Source organism: Apiospora marii, assembly GCF_038362585.1.
Source record: "Apiospora marii strain CBS 49790 chromosome Unknown utg000009l_segment0_segment0, whole genome shotgun sequence".
Lineage (NCBI taxonomy): Eukaryota > Fungi > Ascomycota > Sordariomycetes > Amphisphaeriales > Apiosporaceae > Apiospora > Apiospora marii.
The window spans coordinates 3,409,071-3,422,616 of record NW_027117381.1 but is presented as its reverse complement, the minus strand read 5'-3'; the positions used below and the strand labels follow the sequence as shown (position 1 = coordinate 3,422,616).

At 45.4% G+C, this 13,546-nt stretch overlaps 5 protein-coding genes across 5 annotated transcripts; 2 read left to right on the top strand and 3 right to left on the bottom strand.

Moving 5' to 3' along the window:
- Nucleotides 1-452: 452 nt before the first annotated feature.
- PG985_012606 (uncharacterized protein) lies at nucleotides 453-2,418 on the bottom strand (the record flags this gene model as incomplete). The annotated part of the gene is made up of 3 exons (XM_066832372.1): nucleotides 453-1,801; nucleotides 1,868-1,995; nucleotides 2,057-2,418. 3 exons carry the CDS (start codon nucleotides 2,416-2,418, stop codon nucleotides 453-455), a joined length of 1,839 nt encoding a protein of 612 aa, XP_066680422.1.
- Nucleotides 2,419-3,582: 1,164 nt separating this feature from the next.
- Nucleotides 3,583-4,149, bottom strand: PG985_012605 (uncharacterized protein; the record flags this gene model as incomplete). Its single annotated transcript, XM_066832371.1, has 2 exons — nucleotides 3,583-3,694; nucleotides 3,764-4,149. 2 exons carry the CDS (start codon nucleotides 4,147-4,149, stop codon nucleotides 3,583-3,585), a joined length of 498 nt encoding a protein of 165 aa, XP_066680421.1.
- Nucleotides 4,150-8,734: 4,585 nt separating this feature from the next.
- Nucleotides 8,735-9,733, top strand: PG985_012604 (uncharacterized protein; the record flags this gene model as incomplete). The annotated part of the gene is made up of 1 exon (XM_066832370.1): nucleotides 8,735-9,733. The coding sequence occupies one exon, from the start codon at nucleotides 8,735-8,737 to the stop codon at nucleotides 9,731-9,733; it is 999 nt and encodes a 332-aa protein (XP_066680420.1).
- A 1,079-nt stretch (nucleotides 9,734-10,812) lies between these two features.
- Nucleotides 10,813-11,282, top strand: PG985_012603 (uncharacterized protein; the record flags this gene model as incomplete). Its single annotated transcript, XM_066832369.1, has 2 exons — nucleotides 10,813-11,106; nucleotides 11,205-11,282. 2 exons carry the CDS (start codon nucleotides 10,813-10,815, stop codon nucleotides 11,280-11,282), a joined length of 372 nt encoding a protein of 123 aa, XP_066680419.1.
- Nucleotides 11,283-11,517: 235 nt separating this feature from the next.
- Nucleotides 11,518-13,003, bottom strand: PG985_012602 (transferase; the record flags this gene model as incomplete). Its single annotated transcript, XM_066832368.1, has 2 exons — nucleotides 11,518-12,554; nucleotides 12,613-13,003. 2 exons carry the CDS (start codon nucleotides 13,001-13,003, stop codon nucleotides 11,518-11,520), a joined length of 1,428 nt encoding a protein of 475 aa, XP_066680418.1.
- Between the last annotated feature and the right edge of the window lie 543 nt (nucleotides 13,004-13,546).

Here is a 13,546-nt window from a genome sequence, read left to right as displayed (position 1 = left end):
GGACGCTTCGGGGCGGATCTTTGAGACACATGACACAAGTTTGGTCCCTTACAGCTTGTCAAGTCCGTAGAACCCTTTGTGGCTTGACTATATTTGGAATAACACGTTAGTGGAGTACAACGGTTGTCAGCCGCAATGTGCTTGATATGGTACTAGGCTGTCATAGAACCAAGTGATGGGCGTGATCCGAAGCAGGGAAGAAGCCATAGGGGTTCTCGTGAGTAACGCAAGGAGCTTTCTAGATTATTCTACGCGCGTCGAAACTTTAGACTGATGTCATCTCTTCGGGGCATTATCCAAGTCCCTTGGAACTTATGTACTGAAACCATAACGAACAATTCCGTGTATCTTTAGACAAAAACAAGAATATTATCAAGTGAAGCCAAATTTGTTCTCTCCCCCCTCTCCTGCAGCCCCAGCCACCAACGGAACAACTACCCCGATCATCGGACCTAGAGTCCCGAATCCTCCTTCCGATAAGGGTCCGTCGGGTAATACGCCCTCCACGCCCGGCAAGTCTCGCCATACTGCCGCCGGTCCTCGGGGGAGATGAGGGCCTCCTGCTCGCCCGCGCGCTCGACGAACTGGACCGCCAGCCCGCCGCTCGCGTGCCACGCGATGTGGCAGTGGAACAGCCAGTTGCCCGGGTTGTCGGCCGCGAAGGCCAGCACCACGTAGCCGAGCGCGGGCAGCATGACGGTGTCGCGGCGCGTCGGGTTGTTGAAGTTGAGCCGGCCCATGTCGCCGCCGCTCGCCGCATTGAAGACGCGCGTGAGCGGCGTCAGGTCCCCGAGCAGGAGCCGCGCCAGCAGCTCGGCGAGCGAGAGCGCCGCCCGCAGCGGATCCGACCGCCCCAGCAGCAGGAAGTCGTGGCCGTGCAGGTGCATCGGGTGCGGCACGGGCGACAGGTTCTGCACCACCCAGTAGGTCCACTCGTTCGGCTTGTCGACGCGCACGACGTTGCGGGGCCGCGGGATCGTCGTCAGTGGCGCGTGCGAGAGCACGTAGTCTAGTGTCGGCATGCCCCAGTCCACGTCCATGGAGCTGCCGTTGACGTACCAGCTGACCGTCTTAGACTTGGGCGGGAAAGTCAGCGACACGGGCAGGGAGTCTTGCGCCGCGACGGTCGGCGTGAAGCCCTCGCGAGGGGCACTGCGCTGGATGATGGGCGAGTAGTCGCCGCGGTCCTGACACAGAGTGTCAGTCGGCCGCTTGCCGGGGTTGGTGGGCAGTTTGGTCGCGGAGGCGCCGTCGTAGCGAACTATCGCGGCGGGCGCCGGGTTCTTGGAGGTGCCGCACAGCCCCGTCGCCGAGAGCGTCACGTTGAACCAATAGTTGTCGACGGGCTTGCCCCGCGTGTCGATGAGGACCTCGTAGCGCTGCGCCACCGCTAGAAACACAGTGTCCATTGTGACGGGTTGGATGGGGACAAAGTCGGTGCCTATAACGGTGAAGCTATGTCCCACCAGGGATACCTGGAAGTTATTTTGGGTGGATGGATTAATGAGGTGCAGGCGGTGGACGGCGCCGGGGGTCACCTTGATGACCGCATATCTCCCCTGGCTTGGATTTGCAGGATTGATATTCGTTCCGTTGATCAGCACGTTGTTGCTGTCCGGTGGGATAGGGAAGCCCTGTGTCAATTTGACGCCTTGGTCCGCAGTGAAGTAATAGTAGTCCCAGCTCGGCAGCACTCCCAAGTCAACGTCATAGTTCGCCGAGGATGGGCCATTAATTTGTATGGTGCCGAAGACGCCGTTTGTGTACTGGGCCGAGAAGTGGGAGTGATACCAGCCCGAGCCTACGTGGATATCATGTTGTCAATAGATATGTTCATGACCTGGGAAGTATATGCAGGTCTGCTCACCGTATTGTGTTGCCCGAAACCGGTAGGTCTTGCTCTGGCCCGGAGCAAGAGGGCACTCGGTAGCACCGTTGGCGCCATCCTGGATGTTGGTAAGACGCTGGTGGATGCCGTGCCAATGCATCGAAGTCCTGATGTCATGTCGAATTAGCATCATAGGCGTATGAGGGGATTAAGGTGTGCCGGTCTCACCCGTTGGTTCTCAGATTATTCGTCACATGGACAGTGATTGTGTCTCCCCAGTTTGCAGTGATTGCCGGCCCAGGCAGCTGCCCGTTTACAAGCATGACCTTTTCCTGGACGTGGCCGTCGGGCCCAGTCCAGTTGTCAAGCTCGGTAAGAACGAAGGTGTACTCTCTATTCACGCCATCGGGAAAAGATTGATAGTAGTCCGTGCTGATGTCGAAGCCATCAGTCCAACAACGTCGGTTTCCCGGTGTGTTGCAACTGCCTGGAGCCTGAGGTCCATGTTTCGTTGGAGGAGCCGCAGTGCTGAGTACACCAAATAACAGGGAAGGAGCGAGTAGCCCCCAAAGTGGCGCGGAGGCATGCATAACGACAGGCGTAGGTTTCCAGATTTTACCGTTCCCATAAATTACTTCGCTTTCATCAGTTACTGCCCTTCTACTTATACTACGCAAATTCTTCGGAACGAGACTTGAGGGTCCTAGTTGCCAAGGCCAGCACGACCACACTCCGGAAGAGTGCATTCCCACCACATCGTCATTTCCGCTTCCTTTGCATCATTTATTGACGCGGAAAGCCAGCCATGACCGCTAGGAGCGGCTGATCAACAGTCGTGCCTTGGATGTGTGATATTAAGTGACATACCCTCACGGATGTGGCGTCTTCAGATGTGTGGCAGAGTAAATTCTTCAGGTCTGTAGACAATGATAGCTCTGCCGAACCAGGCTAGCTCTCCTGCGGAAGTCCGAGGCGGCGCGGTCCCAGGTGATCCGAGTTACACAGATCTGCCAAGGGTGTAGTGCATCTCCCGATACACCCATCCAGGGGGCGTTCACGAGACTGCTTCCGCAAAGGTGTAACGTACCACAAGGCTTGTCATTCTGAGACATGGAGAAGTTTTCCTCTCGCCTTTACGAGGGCGAGTAAATTGTTGAGTTCTTGAAATAACCCAACCCCTGTCTCCGTGCAACCAGAAAAGGCGTGCTTGATAGCGAGCCCAATGCATTATCATATATCTCAGTGCTCCTCACGGGTCCTCGCAGAACTAATATATATATTCATGACTAGAAATCTCCACATTCTACTAGGGGCTGATGGTTCTAAATATAGATCTGCCTATGTGCCAAATGATCAACTGCCCAAGATCGTCCTTGTTTGGGATGGATCTGTCTCACTTGTGGCGACCCAATCCGCTATAGCAAGGATGGAGACGACCAATACAACCTCAGCTCGTGGCTATACATATCTGACTTGTCAAACTTGCGAACTGCGAGATGTGTAATAGACATGGTCCGTATCGTATCGACTCAAAAGGTCAGCATCTCTTTGCAATTACCACACGACAGCATTTCCACATTCACTGGACCAACTTAAGAGGCATGAGTATTGGTCATTATCTATTATCATTGGGTTTGCCTGGCTCAAGGTATCTGATCGTTTCCCTTGAGTCCATTCCTCATCTCCCATCATAGTTCATCGAATACATTAGAATTACATTTGTCGTCTCCCGCCTATATCCCGACGCGACGCGCTTAAGGGTGCATGGGGACGGAAACGTCGCCACCGACCTGAGCGCAGGCCATGGAGTCGTTGCCGCCGGCGTGGCAGTAGGTAGGGACCTCGACCTGAGCCTGGTAACCCCAGCTATTACGAAGAAAACACGAAAGTTAGCTGACGATGTACTTGAGATAGGTAAACAGCGCAATAGCTTACCCGAAGGTGACCTCGCGGAAGACGTTGAGGGTGAAGACGTCCTGGTCGCTGACGGCGACGACGCTGAAGTAGTAGTCGTGGTCCTCGTCGCCGTTGCAGTTGTAGATCTGGGGCGCGTAGATGATCTCGTCGGCGCCCTCGGCCGCGGCGGCCGTGCAGGCGACGCCGAAGGTCCCCTCCTCGCGGCTGCCCGTCAGCTTGTAGCTGAGGCCGTCGACCTTGGTGGCGGTGCTGTTGCGGGGCGCGACGAGGGCCTTGTGGGCGCTGAAGCCGCTCAGCGTCAGGACCTCGCGCACGTCGCTGGCTTGGGGCGCCGGGGCCGGGGCGGCGGACACGGCCTTGGAGCCGAACAGGGCGGCGACGACGGCGGCGATGGCGATCTGCATCTTGACGGTTGGGCTTGAAATGGGAGTTTTAAGTCTGTGGCGAAGGAAGTGGTGTTTGAGTGAAGGACTTCGTTCGGGTTGGGCTTGAAGACTGGAACTGGTACTGAGGAGTGCGGGATGACTGGAAACCCCTCCCAACAAGACTTGGCTTCCCAATGTCCCCTTATATATGTATGCATTCCCCCATGGGAGAACGGCCCAGACGATGACGGAATGGGCGGCATGAACCAGTCCGCTTTAAGAGATTGAAGCCGTTCACCTATCGCCAGGGGGCGGGGCTCCGAGATCCGATTTGTGGGTGACGATCCCTACCCCGTTTGCCATCCAGAGTGGGGTGGGTTTTCAATGGAATACGAGAAAAAGCACCCGTTCAGCACAGAACAGGAAATCTCCCGGCGCACCGCTGCTGACGTCAATCGCGCGACATGCGTTCAAGTGCCGAAGCTAATAGTAGTATATCGTCCGACGTGCGAGAAACATCCTGTCCAAAGGCGCCGAGGTCGTGGAAGCTGTCGACAAACAGGCCTTTTGAATATCAATTGCTGTGTTGGGCTAATTCATGGAAAGAACCGCCCACCGCCAGGTCCTGCTGCGTCTTAGCTTCAGCACCTACAACTCCACCAAGCCTGCGACCAATGGCGAAAACAGGTAACATTCATCGAAGAGTTCCACAACACAATCTCGCGAATGGTTGATCATGCAACCGAATGAATAACAGCCGAGCTCCTTCGGCATCTGCCTCGGAACATTTCTAGAATTACCGTACACCAGCCTATTAAGAGGAGACGCTTTAACTGCGATATAACTTTAGGCGTATTTCTTTTTTTTATTAATTAGAACTTTTCGAGATATAAATATAAAAATTAAAAACTTTAATTATATATTTCCTTTTTTTTATAAATTTATTTAATTAATTTTAATTAAATTTTTATATTTAAATATTTTTTAATTAATTAATTAAAAGTTTATAATTTAATTAATTTATATAATCTTTTTATAAATTATTAATTAATATTAATTATTAAAGAATTTATTTAAATTGTTTTTTAATATATATTATATATAATTAATATAAATAATATAAAATAAATAAATAATAATATAAATTAATGATAATTTTATATTAAAATAAATAAATATTTTAAATAATAAAAATAAAAAAATTAAACTTTTAATAATAATAAATAATAAATATTAAACCTTTTTTTTATTATAACTTTTAATTATAATTATTTATTATTTTTTATAATATAAAATTTAAAATAAACCCGGGATTTATAATAATATTATATTTAATTATTAAAAAAGGAATTATTTATTTATATTATATAAATTTAAAATTTATTAAAAATTATTTATATTAAATAATAAAGTTTTTAAAATTAATATATATAAATATCGATTTTATATAAATTTTTAAAGAAACATTTTAAAAATAAATATAAATTTTTATAATATATATTTTTTAAAATTTATAATTCTTTTTTTTTATTATATATATATATATATATATATATATATTATTATTTTTTATTTTAATCCTTTTTATATTATTATATATTTATAATATTATTTATATTTTAATATTTATTTATATATATTATAATAATTATTAATAATAATAACGATATTATATTATATATATTTATAAAAAATACCTTTAATAATTTTAATAAAATCGATATTATTATATCGATAATTAAATTTTAATTTTTTAAAAAGTTTTATTTTTATAATTATTATACTATTTTTAATAAATTTAATTTTAAAATATTCGAAATTATATTTAATAATATACCTTTTAAATTATTATAATATATAATTTTTTATATATATAATTTATATATTATATATAAAATATATAATAATAAAAATTATTATTAAAATTATTAAATAATAAAAAGTATATTTATATATATATAAAATAAAAATAAAATTCCGAAAATTATAAAATTTTTAAATATATTTAATAAAGGTTAATATAATAAAATCGTAAATTAATTTAATTAATTAAAAAGAAAAGATCGTTATTAATAAATAAAAAATAAATAAATTAAAATTAATGAATAATCCTTTAATAAATATATTATTATCGATTTATTATTAATTAATTATTATATAATTAATTAATTTATATATTTATTTAATTTAATTTATTATATAAAAAGTAATAAATTTTATATAAATTTTCTTTTTAATATAAATAATAAATTAATATCCTTTATAAAATAGAAAATAATTTATTAAATTTTTAAAATTTATTATTATTTTTAATTTTAAAATTAATAAAAATATTTAAATTAATATTATATTTAAGAATAATAAATTTAAAAAGTTATAATTAAATTAAAAATCGTCAAATTTTTTTTTTATATTATTATTTTTATTATTTTTTCTATATTTCTTTTATTATTTATTTTATTTTTATTATTATTTTTATTATTATTATTTTTTATTTTCTTTTTTTTATTATTTTTTTTATTTTTATTATTTTTATTATTATTTTTATTATTATTTTTATACGATTTTTATAAATTTATAAATTATTAACATATTTTTTTAAATTTAAATTTTTTTTTAAATTATTATAATTATTTTTATTATAACTTTTTATTATATATATATTATTTATAAACTTTAATTTAATTTATTTTAAAGAAATTAATAATAATTTTTATTAATTTTTTAATATAATTAAAATAAAATATATCGATTAATTTAAAAATTATTCGTTTTAAATTTAATTATTTAAAAAAGTAAATTAATTAATTAAAAATAATTAAATTTTAATTTAAAAATTAAATCGAAATAAATTCAAAGGTTTTTATTTTTTAATTAATATATTTATAAAAAAATTAAAATTATTTTATTAATCTTTTTTATAATAAATTATAAATTAAATATTTTATTATTAATTATATTTTTATTAATAAAGTATTTTAATCTTTATTTAATAATTTAAATATATTTAAAATATTATATTAATTTAATTTATTTAATTAAAATAAAAAAGTTAAATAAATTAATATTAAAGTTTTAATTAATATTAAAATTAATAAAAAATTATATTTTTAATTTATAAAAATTTTTTTAAAATATTTAATTTTATTTTTATATTATTTATTATTAAATTAATAAATAAAATTTTAATTAATAATTTAAATAATATATTTATAAATTTTAATATTAAACTTTTTTTAAAATCGATTATTATAATTAATTTATTTATAATAAACGTTTAATAATTAATATATAACTTTATTAATTTATATTATTAATTTAATTTAATTATTAATAATTATAATTTTTATTATAATAATTAATTATATAAAAAGAAAGTAATATAATAAAAGAAAAAGAAAATTAATTAAAAAAAAATTATATAAATAAATTTTAATAGTTTTTTTAAAAGGTTTTTATAATTAATTTAAAATATATAATTATAATAAATTAAAATTTTAAAAAAAAAATTTAATTTAAATTATTTTAAAACGTTTTATAATAAAAAATAATTTAAATATTATAATTCGATTTTTATATAAACATTTTTTTTATTTTATTAATATTATATTTAATATATAATATATAAAATATTAAAATTTATTATAAATAACGTTATAATTTTAATATTCTTTTTAATTATATTTAATTTATATAATTAAAATTAATATAATTATTATTTTAATATATTTAATTTATACGGATAACGGTTAAACCGATTAACGGAAAAAGTTAACTTAATTAACCGGTTAGGCCCGCCGGCTGTCGTAAACCGTACGGGAACATTAAAAAGTTCAGCTAACTAGAGGAATGGAAACCTGGCCTTTCCATTCTCCAGCGTGGAAAACGACTTCAAGTGCCTTTCGCTTGGGCCGCCTGCTTCACGGCCAGTACCCCTTCCCGACTGTGCCACCGAGTCCGTAATGTGGCCAGCGCATCGTCGAGGCTACATACAGCGCCGTCGCTTGGCCCGGCGCACGTCGCGGAAAGTCTAATGGGATCGGCAACAAGACGGATCACCTCCGTAGTGCGTTCCTGCCCAGCCTTAAGGAGAGAAGACCGTGCGTGCCCCGGACAACGTCTCGAGAATCACGCACCATGCATGCATGGCAGGGCCGCATTCCTGTGGCATTGGCTGGCGGTCAGCGTATGATTTCGGACCGGCCAGCATCTGGTAGGTAATACGTGAGAAACCACCAAGACAGGTGCCGAATGCATCATGGTCCCCCACCAGCAAGACCGGACACTAACAGGAACTCGTCGCATGCTGCGCGGGTTTTCAACTTCTAAAAATTTCACTTCAATCGATTGCTTCTTCAGAAGCTCGTGAGTGACCCGTGTGGCTATAAATGCGGGAGAATCCTAGCCATTTGAAGATCTTGGCGCGTGGTTACCAGATTGACGGCACACCAGTGTATGTACAGGGGGTCAATTGCTGTTGGTTCCTACCCCTGAAAATAGCAATCTCGGATCAACGACGTAAGATACTCCGCGTAACCTCTTTTGATTTCTTCATGCTCTTCTGGTCATAACAACTTGCCCCTCGGGATGCGGCACTCTTTATCCCATACTCACTTGACCAGTCATGCTGCCAACTTTCTCCAGCACCTTTACGCAATGCTTTCCGCCGGCACCAGACTTCGTAGAGAAAGACGTGCCTGATCTAACCGGCAAGGTCTACATCGTCACCGGTGCCACCTCGGGAGTCGGCCGGGAGCTCGCTCGCATCCTTTACTCCAAGAATGCAACCGTCTACCTAGCGGCCCGGTCGGAAAGCGACACCATCCGGCAGATCAAGCAGTCCGAGCCTCGCTCAACCGGAACCTTGGTGTTTCTTCCCCTGGACCTAGCTGATCTAAAATCCGTGAAAGCCGCGGCCCAGCGCTTCCTCGCGGCCGAGACCAAGCTCCACGTCCTCTTCAACAACGCCGGGGTCATGACGGCCGACGGCGGCGTGGACGGGATGGTGGAGAAGACGGCGCAAGGTTACGAGAAGCAGCTGGGCGTCAACTGCCTGGGGCCCTTCCTGTTCACCAAGCTGCTGATGCCCGTCCTCCTGGCCACGGCGGCCGACCAGGGCACGCACACGCACGAGGTCCGCGTCGTCTTCGTCTCCTCCCTCGGGGCCGAGGTGTACCACGAGAAGGAGATCGGGATCGATCTAGACAACCTAGACTACCACGACCCCAAACCGAGCCTATACCGCTACGGCATCAGCAAGGTGGGCGTGTGGGCGCACGGCAACGAGTTCAACAAGCGCTTTGCCGCCAAGGGGGTCCTCGGTGTGCCCGTCAACCCGGGCAACCTGCGCACGGAGCTCTTTGCGCGGCAGAGCTTCCTGTTGCGGCTGCAGGTCGCCTTGATGCACTACCCGGCCGTCAAGGGCGCGTACACGGAGCTCTTTGCCGGCTTCTCGCCCGAAGTCACCCCGGAGACGGCTTCTGGCTACGTCTTCCCCTTCGGACGCCTCTGTTCCATCTGCGAAGAGCTGCGGCGAGCGGCGAAGCCGGAGGATGAGGGTGGCGCAGACCTCACGCGGCGGTTCTGGGAGTGGAGCGAAAAGGAGGTCGAGCCGTTCAGTTGAGACGATGGGAACGGCGCGTCGACGATCTGTCTTCCTGTCTGCTGTAGGCCTTGGTAGTGCCAGGTGACTCGGTGTTTTTCCTCAAGCAGACCCATGAATGACGTTTCGGTGTAGGTTCGGATTGCGATCCTACTTAGGAAAAACGTGGGATTCATATATATTCAAAGCTTGCCGTCCCCTATCGACATGCATGCGACGTCACTGTAAATATGCCCCTAGGGTTTATATGTAGGGTGTTTCTCACGTAGATAGTCTCGAACAAATGCAAATTTCATTCCCTCGAAATATATTATGAATCTTTACTTTATATCCAAGATACATACTGTATTGGGTAATTCTTACAATGGGACTTTTTGCCCGGCAGTATGCTCCCCCTCATATAATCTAAGAGGTATGCAGATATAATCCCATACAGCAGTCTATTCCAGCGGGAAGAAAAATAGCATTGCTTGTGTTGCCTCCCTGCCACGATCTGCTAAGTGCGTCTGTGAGCAGGTTGTTCGAAGTCTAACTTATGATAAGGAGGGAACAACAATCGGCCGATCCAAGTAATATGCTGCAGCTTCTGGATGACCGTCGCGCGGGTTGTCTTGCTGGAAACTCCCTGTTCGCCTGGCCCTTTTTTTCCTTTGATTCCTATTCGATGCCGACTACAGCTAGCAGAAACCAAAAAACTTATAGAGAGCAGGATACCCGCAACTATATAAACTCGAAATAGAGCCATTATAACCCAATGGGTCTGAGACCCTCTTTGCTCGCATGGTGAATTGCGTGATTGGGGTATTTTTGAGGGCAAACTGCTCTCCATAGGTCAAGGTTTTATTTCTCGCCAGGGGCGCTCAGTATGATTTGAAAAAAGGAGATGAAAACCAGGGCTTTCTCTCTCGAATAGAAAACTTACCAAATGCGATGTGATTACGGTCCTCTCTCAAGTTCCCACCGGCAGGCCAAAGGGCCTAGCATAAAAAGGTGCCCTCGCTCCCTTCCTCCAGCACTCGAACTTCCTCCCTCCATCATCATCGAACAAGCAATTACTCACCTCGACATCACATTTACTTACTTACAGCCCTCTCTCCACAATGCGTTCCGCCACTCTCATCGCCCTGGCCGCCGCCGCCGCCGCCGGCCCAGCCGTCGCCGCCCAGACCCCCCTCCCTTCCACCCTGTTCCCGTCCGGCACCCCCAAGCCTTCCACCCTGTACCCCGCCAGCACCGTCGCTGCCTCCATCCCGTACCCCGCCAGCAGCACCTTCTCCACCAGCCTGGTGCCCCGCAGCAGCGCCTCCGCCGCCGCCGTCGCCTGCAACGAGACCAAGACGGAGGCACATGTCGAGCGCCGTGATGATGGCGGCCCTCCCCCTGGAGTTGGAGCGGTAAGTAGCACCCATACATATTTTATACCTGTCTGCTCCCGCCCCCTCTGAGGTGGACTGAAAACTAACTTAATGGGACACCTCTTGCGACATATTAGGGCTGCTACTGGATTTGCATGTTCTTCCTCGGCGCCGATCCCAAGAAGTGCGCGGGCCAGTGCGAGGGCGCTGTGTAAGCTGGTGATGGGACCGGGGGATAATTAGATGGGGAGTAACCACGGTGGAACGAACCGCGGGCACAGCACAATGCGGCGGTGGTGGAAAACTGGCATCGTCTTGAGCACCTCTGTCTATTTCGTTCTATATAACATAGAACATGTTCTTGCGTATGGGGGGTATAAATGAAGAATCTATCGTCACCGAACAATCAATCACATCTCCGCTCTTGCTCTTGCTCTTGTAATAATCTAATCAATCCACGCCTCGGTACTCAAAGTACCGACTCCACTCGGGGTCCGCGCACAGGACGGGCACCAGTTCCTTCTCCATGGTGATGGTCATCATGCAGCCCTCGTCCGGGTCGGCCGACTGGATGGGCGCGTACATGAAGATGAGCCCGGGCGTGATGAGGTCGCCGCACATGTGGCGGTAGGTCAGCGGCTTGCCGAAGCCGAAGTCGAGGTCGCTGACGTCGCCGGGGCGGTGATCCGTGATGAAGAGGCTCATCGGCGGGTGCGAGTCGATGCGCAGGCTGATGCTGCGCTTGTCGCGGATGGGCGCCACGGCGTCGACCAGCGCCTCCAGGTGCTCCTCGGTGCAGGCGCTGGTCATGGCCCGCACGTAGCCCGACAGGCGGGAGAGCGGCACGTCGGACGAGATGACCTCGCCCACCGTCATGGGCCTCACCGGCAGCGTGTCGGAAAAGGCACCCGCCACCACGTTGTGCATCATGCGGTCCGGACACGGCGGGTTGTGCAGCCGCGGGCGCATGTTGACGGCACATCCCCACCACAGAGGACTGGCCAGGTCGGGTTGGTAGAGAGGGGCGCGGACCCTGTTCACAGCGCGCCAGATGAAGGCGCACATGGCGTCGTAGGTCGAGATCCAGTGCTCCTTGGGATCAGTAGGCGACGCCAGCTTCTTGATCTCGGCCGCTTTGCTCTGAGGCAGGTGGAAGAGGGCGACTTCCTGCTCCCCATGTCCGGGGTGGCGCGGCAGCACCGGCGGCCCATCAATCATCTTGTCCTCCGGCAGCGACCGGTAGAAGCGGCTCGCATCAATGTTGGCAGGATCCCAGGCAGGGAAAGGGGTGCCACGCGAGATAGCGACACAGTTGTCGGCAAGCTGGTGGTTGAAGTTGCAGAAGCCCATGACGTCGCTAGCGTAGTGGTGGCTCTGTATGCTGAACACGATGCCACCCCGGACCACGTTGATCTGGAAGGCGGCCGTGGTGGGCGTGTTGACGAGCTCGGCCTCGGGCCGCTCGCCCCACAGCATGTGAGGGATGCCTGCTCAGCAGTCATTAGTAACTATGCCTCGACCAGGGAGCGCTGCAACCAAACTCACCCCATTTGCCCAAGTCGTCACCCAACGAGTGCTGCGCAAAGTGGGCCGCCTCGATGTCGTCCATCGACGGCCATTTGTCCCCATCGCTGTCATACCTCATGATGACCAACTTGGCCGTCGTTTCCTTCCTCTTGACGAACGAATAGCCTCCGTCGGAATCCATCTCGATGGTGCTGACCAGATGCCGCGCCTGTGACAAGGACTTCTCGAGACCGGCCCTTAATACGGCGATGGCATCTTCTATGGTGTCCTGCTCCAGTCGCCAGAAGATGACATAGTGATTGTACATCTCGAGGGGAGTGAGGTCGATGGTGGAGACCTTGTAACGTTCCTCATCCGGATCCGTCTCCCAGCCTGTCGGCCGAAGCTCGATCGTCTCGGGTTGGGCCATTATGTCGATGATTAAGCTGCTATACTTGGAGGCAACAAAGTGTGATTGAAAGAGGAGAGCATGCAATACTGACGTGAATATTGGTCTGCTCCTGTCTTTATAGTTGGGACGCAACGTCGACGTCGCACGGTAAGTGGAGAGCGAGGAGAGGGTGGTTTAGTGAGGATTTTCCCTTTCCCGTAACGTTCGACTTGCTAACGTCGCACCACAACCGGAGCTGCCTGCAGCTTGCCCAAAGGAAAAAAAAGTTCAAGTCGAAGCGACGGGGATGGTGACGGGGATGGCGACGGGGCACGGCGACTGGCCGCGCCAACCATGGACGTGAGCGGTGCGAAGGCGATCCATCGTCTTGGTTTCACGCACAGCTAGTGACGGCTGCTATCACGCGGCTAGGCAGGGGGGTTCGCGACCGTTGGGACCGTTGACAGCCAAGCTCGCTCCCCGATCCCTGTCGATTGGGAGGATTGGGTGATTATGGGTCGCCGACCCTGACCCGACCCCTCTATGTTCCGCAGAAGCCCTGCAGAGGCCTGGGATGTGCCG